This window comes from Rhagoletis pomonella, unplaced genomic scaffold (genome assembly GCF_013731165.1).
Source record: "Rhagoletis pomonella isolate Grant_MI unplaced genomic scaffold, Rhpom_1.0 Rhpom_scaffold_00004, whole genome shotgun sequence".
NCBI lineage: Eukaryota > Metazoa > Arthropoda > Insecta > Diptera > Tephritidae > Rhagoletis > Rhagoletis pomonella.
In genome coordinates this window covers 63119453-63127004 of record NW_023458558.1, presented here as the reverse complement: position 1 = coordinate 63127004, position 7552 = coordinate 63119453, and the positions used below count along the sequence as shown (strand labels likewise).

Below are 7552 nucleotides of genomic sequence, written 5' to 3'. Positions count from 1 at the left end.
ACAATTTTTTGAAGTTTGATTAAGTTTTTTTGCAACTTTTGCAAGCTTTGAAACTTTTATTATTGTGGTTTCTGTTACAGATGGAATTATATTTGGAATGAGATTTATTAAAAATAAAAAAATAAACGTAATTTGCAAACAATATCATTTTGAAATTCGTTTCTAATAAGTTAAACGCAGGTGAAAATTTTATGTATATTCCGAAAGATTGAAAAACGTCTATCTTTTTTTGAAATTAAGGTCAGAAAGAATAATAGGCGGTATACACAATGCGTCTGACTCGCGAGTCGGTTTGGATATATTTGTGAAAATAAATATGTGTTAGTTACACCGACATGACTCCTGGAATGACTCTGAATAATTCAATTGTGTGTAGTCGAAGGCGAGTCAACACGTACATAAATGATTCGCGAGTCAGACGAAACGTGGATGCTGCCTATAAAAGCTCAAAAGTAAAAGTGTGCCCATTCATGCAGCTAATCATATGTATGTTAGGGCGAGTCAATTTTTTTCGCACTTCTTCACGACACCATAGTAAAATGTTAAGAAACCTATTTTCGCAATTTGGCATACTCTAAATTGATTTTAGACCCACAGTTTCCTTGGCAAATTGGCTTAGAATTACACATAGAATCTTTCTGTGCTATACGCACATAGTCGCAAAAATCTCCCATAAAAATTGGCCCGCCCTAATGTATGTATGTACATATGAACTAGGAATGTCAATCCCGCGATCCCGGACTTTTTAAGGTCTCGAAAATCCCGGGATTCTTACCAAGTAATCCCGGGATTTTCGGGATCTGTAATTTGCACTGATGACAATAATATAAACTCCTTTTCTTGACCAGTATTGGCTATATTTCTTTTTTTATTTAGTAATTAATAATTTTTTTATAAATGTCCAGCTCATTATACATATAACACCGCACGATAGTAAATTTTAAACACAAATATCAATATTCTCGCGAACCCCTGGGCCAAATATAGTAAAATTGCGTTTTTAGTTTTTCGCTCTGACGTTAGTAATTTAAAAATGATTTAAAAAATTCATAGAAATGTGCTTAGAGAAGAATTAATGAGGAAATCCTGAAGAATTTAAACAGATTCAAGTTTCTTGTGCAGAAGGGCTGGCAAATATTGAAAATGTCATTTTAAAATTTTATCCTTGAAATTCCGCAATATTTGTTTTTGAAAAAATTATATGTTAGGGGCTTATATAAAAACTCAATAACATCTTCGAATTTCGTTCTTCTAACTTTTTCAGCTTAAAGCTCGGAACACTTTGACGACTGCAACTTCACGACGTAACGACAGCGACATCATTTTGTCGACAAATGTCGCCTTGAAGCCAGCTTCTTAAACATTTTGAAGACCTCAGCGACATAGCAAACAGCTGATTTTAAAGTTTGACATTTTGGTATATTTATTTCACAAATTGCGTATTTTTATTTAAGTAAATAAGAAAAACATGAACAATCAAGAATATGTGATTAATTTTGCGACAATTTAATTTTGCAGCACTACATCTACTCATTGTCGCCGGCAAAATTAGAAATAGATTTAATTTGGCGACGTCGACAATTGCAGTCCTGCAGCCAAGATGTCGTGCTGTCGTCAAAATAATTGTGTCCGTAAGAACGTGTGTATTTAAAATTTGGCAGATGCTGCTTGTCGCTTGCTGTCGTCAAAGTGTTCCGAGCTTTAAAATTACATATTCGTCCTTGTGGATCCAAAAAGTTTAAATTTTTTTAAATTCTAAAGAAATTTTCTATTGCATTTGTTACATTGCATTGAATTTTTTTTAACAATTTTTGGAATTAATCATATCTCTGAAATAGCAAATTCCTTCAAAATGAATCGTGCGGTCAGAGAAAAAAACTCACCACTTTAAATAAAAAAGTAGGTTTAAACCCCATTTATTTATTCAGCCTTATCATAAGTTTAATTTTCCCCGAACCGGTTCACTTTTCACTCTTGGTTTCCATGGTTTTACTATGGGCGGATGACAAATTTTCGGGTGAATTTTTTTTTTCAGGTTTCAGTTCAGTTTTCAGGTTGTTTTTTCGATTCAAGTTGTTGAAAAGTAATATCTAAATACCGGGACTAATACCGGGATCCCGGGATTGTGACAACGCCATCCCGGAAATCCCGGTATCGGAAAAAGCCGAAAAATTAACATCCCTAATATGAACACACAATCATACATAATTGTTATCACGAATATACTAACGTTAGCTACAAATATTTCAATATATATATTATAAGTACATACAAACTTACATATGGACTTACATGTGTAATTATTTACTTCACATTAAAAATAAATACCGAAAAACCCGATACTGATACCGTTCAATAAATATACAAATGTAGGTACAATATATGTATGAATGCACTCAATCGGTTATGCAAGTGCGTTTGTTTTGGAATAGAATACGTTTTCATAGGCGGCATACACAACGCGTCTGACTCGTGAGTCGGTTTGGATGTATTTGTGAAAAAAATATGTGTTAGTTACACCGAAATGATTGCTGGAAGTCGAAGGCGAGTCAACACGTACACAAATGACTCGCGAGTCAGACGCACCGTGTATGCCATCCTATTATGTCTTATGATTTTTTTAATCTTTGAAATAAACGAAATAGAAAAAGCCAACAACGTCGATGACTGGCAAGTTTGATTTTTTAATAAATAAGTACTATGAGTAATTATAAATTAAAATAAAATACATTTTATAATTAAAATACGCATTGAAATAGGTGTATTGACGTATGTGTGTATTTAAATAAAGGTGTTTAAGAAGAAGCGAAGTCCAGATGGGAAAATAAAATATGTAGGTACACGTAATAAAACATATCGTCGTTTAAAGTGCAAAACCGCGTATCGTCATTCTGCAAAACCGCGTAACTGACATTGGCTGCCAAAAATTGGATTTGCTCACACAAGCTCTTGGCCCGTCTTTATCCATTCGTCCTGAAATATACTAGCCAGAAATGCGATTGCTTTTTTAAAAAGAGAACCATTTTGAAATATGAGTGTTTTTACGCTCTAGAAAACAATTTCTACAACTTCACATACGCGGTTTTGCATTTTGCTGTTACGCGGTTTTGCACTTTAAACGACGATATGCATATATATATAGTTCATTTGCTAGAGCACTTTAACATTACAATTTTGGCCGTTCACACAGAAAATTAATTAGTCTGTTCGACAAGCTGATATTTATTGAAAATTATAACAAAAACTTGCAAAAGGGGGGGAAATTGAGAGCGCAAAGTGACAAAAGATTTTGAGCGGAAGTTGCAACTCTTGCTGGAAAAATTTTTGCCAGCAACCATTAGTTGCGTTCGATAAATTAATTTAGCCAACACCAGCCAACAATCAAAATCAAGAGAGTAAGCGAAAATTCTCTCCCAAAGAGATGAAAAAGCAAAAAAGTAAACGAACAGGTAATTAGCCATTACTTGCAAAAACCGGAAGAAGAAGACACACCAGCTGACTTTGTTTATGTTTTATTTGTAAACAAACTGATATTCATGTTGCCTCCATAGAAGAAAAAAGGAAAGTGAACGTTCAATGTTCGCCAGGAACATTTCTAGAAGTAAAACCTAGTTGGCGCTATCATAGTCACATAGCAGGCAGCCAAAAAGCATATAAATACCAAAACTCGGAAAATGCAATTTTGTTTGTTTACAAAAATTGCAACCATATGTTTTGTGATCATATGTTTTCGTGTTGGATAATTTTTGCTGACTAAAATTTTGCCAGTACAAAATGAACGCTTCTCTTGTATCATAATGAACGCTTGCTCTCTCAATTTTTGTGTGTTGGATAATTTTTTGTCGTTATCGAACGCCATCCAGTAAAAATTTGGCAAAACTATTACAAATTTTTGACTTGTCGAACGCACCTATTTGCTAGCAAGAAAAACAGCTGATAAAAATCATAGGTCCATTCAATAACTTTTCCAGTAAGTACTTGCAGCGAAAGTATAAAAGAAAAATAGAGAGTAAAGTTGAGAGCAAGAAAAATGTTCAGAAAAGTTATTGAATACAAAACTAGTAAAAATTTGCAACTTATATTGACACTTACCGACGGTTAAGTTTTGGCGCGCAATTTTATTTTTAATTGGGAATAGTTCCCATAGTCATAAACAAAAAAAAATATAAAATAGATTTAAGTTTTTCATCCGTATTTTCATTTCACTAATTATGTTTCATCAAATCATCCTCCTAAACAGTTTGTTTACATTTGATTTTGAAACATAGCCTTACTTTTTGACTGGTGCAAATTCATGCTAGTAAAATTTTTACTTGCAAGAATTTGCAGCTCTCTCGGGTTGTTACGCTCTCGAATTCGCTCTATCTTGCAAATATTTTGGGTTATTGACCGCATTTCCAGTAAAAACTTGCAAGTAGTAGTAAGAATTCGTAACAATTTTTTGATACTGAGTGGACCTAATGAAATTTATTTGGTTGATTTTTAAGTTTAAAATAACTTAGCAAATATTCATTTACTTACGTTTGCTTAGCAAATTGCTTTAGGCAAACTTTTGTTTTATATATAGAGAGAGTAATAATAATAATAATAATAGATTGGCGCTTACACATATGTTAGTGTTGTTGTTGTCACACAAAGGGGAGGGACCTACAGTTTTACGCCGACTCCGAACGGCGATTGTATTTTTATGAGAAGCTGTTTTTCCTGCCAGAAATACACTCGGAGGTTTGCCATTGCCTGCCGAGGGACGACCGCTGTTAAGAAAAAACCTTTTCTATATTTTTTGTGATGTTACTTGACCAGGGCTTGGACCCATTCCATCTGCAATTTATTTTTCCTAAAAATGGTCGGTGGTAGCGATTTGATGTGGCAAACAAAAACTGAAAATGTCGTACGGGGTCAACCAGCACCACTCGAATCGTTTGAAAGCACTTGCAGCAAAAATAAAAATTGCTAGTGCAGCACGAACAAGTTGAAATATATCTTCGAAATCGATTTGCGGTCTTTCAGTTCCCGCCAATCCTTGCAACTTTTATTTCTGAAACGGGTTTCCGAAAAGTGAAAAATGCTTTTTGTGGCTCTTCACATGAGAAACAGGTTGTTGTTGTAGCGGCTACAACAACCCCGCCCAGATCGGTTAATATCTCAGTCGTTGTGGTCAAGTTCCACTAACGGAAGCCCAAACGAAGCGTGTAGCCTCAATAGGGTCGGTCCACGGGGACAAAGGCGTTAGGGTTGTTGGGTTTTCCGGGCATACAAAGAGATGTTTCGAGTCATGAGGTGTCTCTCCGCATGCCGGACACTTATTTGATACATCGGCGTTTAGTCTGTTCAGGTATGAGTTTAACCTGCTGAGCCAGAGCCAGAGGCAGATGAAGCTCCGTCTCGCCAATGTCCGGTTGTTGTGCGCCTAGAACGGCATTTACAGGTCTGGAGTCTACATAACTAGAGACTGACGGGACCCTGTGAATGCCGTTCTGGGCCTGTCGATATGCTGACGGGTCCAGCGGTTTTAATGAACCTCTGGACTTCGTCCGTCAGTTCGTAGCGATGCCTCCTGACGTGCCTGGGCGAGGGCTCCTTATTGGGAGCTGCTTGCAGAGCACTGTATTATGCTCCTTGATCGGGAGCAATTTCGCCTCGTCGTGTAGGTGGTGCTCAGGCGACATCAGAAGGCATCCAGTTGCTGTCAGTAGTGCGGTGTTTTGAGAAACAGGTAAAACCACCCTTTTATATTACAAAACAAAAACAAAGATCTGATACATATAACCTACCAGCACTACACTTGAACCATTTTAATTACAATTACAATGCTTGCAGTTTGACTATTTTTGTTTTAGTTACAAAACTATCCTTATCGTTGTAAGCGATTAGTCGCATCTTTCCTCTACCCTACATTGTATGCATTATAATGAAATCGCAACATAATTATCACGGACAAATAAAAAGCAATCGTCAAACAACAAAACACAACATTTTACATATACCTACAAATACATTTATGTACCGAATTATGTATTCGAAGAGTGAATGAATACATATTCTGCCATCTAGCTTGTAGTCAGGCACTGATAACATTATTAATAAACAATGGATTAATGAAACTATTAAAGAAAACATATTTTCATCAATAGCCAGTAGCTCTTAGATTTTAATTAAAATTTAATTGTAGAATGTGACTTATTTGACATATTGCTGAAACACGCTTTCGAGGAAAGAAATTAGATCATACGACTTTATGTGGCACATAGCTGTGAAATCTAAGGAGTCCAAAGGGCGCATTGTTATGGGCATTGATAACTGGCATTATTTAGCCTGTAGTCAAGCACTGAGAACATTATTTATAAACAATGGATTAATGAAACTATTAAAGAAAACATATTTCCATCAATAGTCAGCAGCTCTTAGATTCTAATTCAAATTTAATTGTAGAATTTGACTTATTTGACATATTGCTGAAACACGCTTTCGAGGAAAGAAACTAAATCATACGATTTCATGTAGCATATACATAGCTGTGAAATCGTAAGGAGACCAAAGGCGAGTTGTTATGGACATTGATAACTGACATTATTTAGGAATGTGTATATGAATGCATACGTCTGGAATATATGTATGATAATTGGCCTTACTTCTTCTGAGCTTCTAATTTTAGTATTCGTTGGTATGAACTTACACAAAATAGCTACATACATACATACATATGTATCTATAAATGTAGATACAGCGCTCAAAAAAATTATAATTTCACCGGGCGTTTTTTCTTTTTGTTTTCAATTACGTTTCCACTTAATGTGCATTATTTATAAGATGACCTTTCCTCTATACTATATACGTATGTAAAAGCATACATATGTATATGTGCACACAAATATTTGCTTTCACAGCATTTTGCTGTCCTAGTTTTGATGCCTGCACGAGAAGGGTCAGCAATTGTTTGAGTTACATAATATCCAGTCATCGGCCAGAGTACCGGTCGCTCCAGTAGGCACCCGAAACCCCGAACTACTTAAGCTCCAAATACTACATGCGTATTTGCCGAATTTGCAGATATGTACATAAATATATTTAATTCATATGCACGAGACTTACCCGATTTTATACAGGCCACTGCTTCCTCCTCACTTACAATATTTGGCTTCCTTTGTAATGGATGTGTGATTTCTTTGGTGCTGGTGAAGTAGTGATTAACCATCGCTGGAGCGATCTTGCATGGTCCAGACAAGCGGTTGAGTTGCTTTCCAATCATCATAGCCATATTTATTTTGCTTTTTAACGCCCGAAATATTTTTCCCCCGATGCCGAAAAAAGAACCTACGAATAGTTCAGAGGTCACTGCTTATTTTTGTTTTAGGGGTAAGCATAAAAAAAATCACCCGTATTGTTCTAAATATTATTAAGTACAATTGGCGATTTTGTTCAAATTTTTAATTGTATTGACAACGTAACCAAAACTCACCGAAGTAAAAAGCCTTCTCCCAACCGCTGGATTGAACTCAACTGTATGAAAAATGCAACAACACAACACTGACGGAAAGTGGAGACTTGCTGA

At 35.6% G+C, this 7552-nt stretch overlaps 1 protein-coding gene across 2 annotated transcripts in view; it reads right to left on the bottom strand.

Annotated features, from left to right (window-relative positions):
* The window catches only part of LOC118737952 (4-hydroxybutyrate coenzyme A transferase), a 30875-nt gene extending 23323 nt beyond the window's left edge, over window positions 1–7552 (bottom strand). The window contains exons 1-2 of one of the 2 annotated variants that reach the window (XM_036468787.1): window positions 7460–7552; window positions 7093–7314 (exon numbers count right to left, since the gene is read on the bottom strand). In XM_036468787.1, the coding sequence (XP_036324680.1) occupies window positions 7093–7258 (166 nt within the window). In that variant the 5' untranslated portion in view covers window positions 7259–7314; window positions 7460–7552. Of the gene's footprint in view, window positions 1–7092; window positions 7315–7376 lie in introns of both variants that reach the window. The other variant, XM_036468788.1, reaches the window with a different exon arrangement.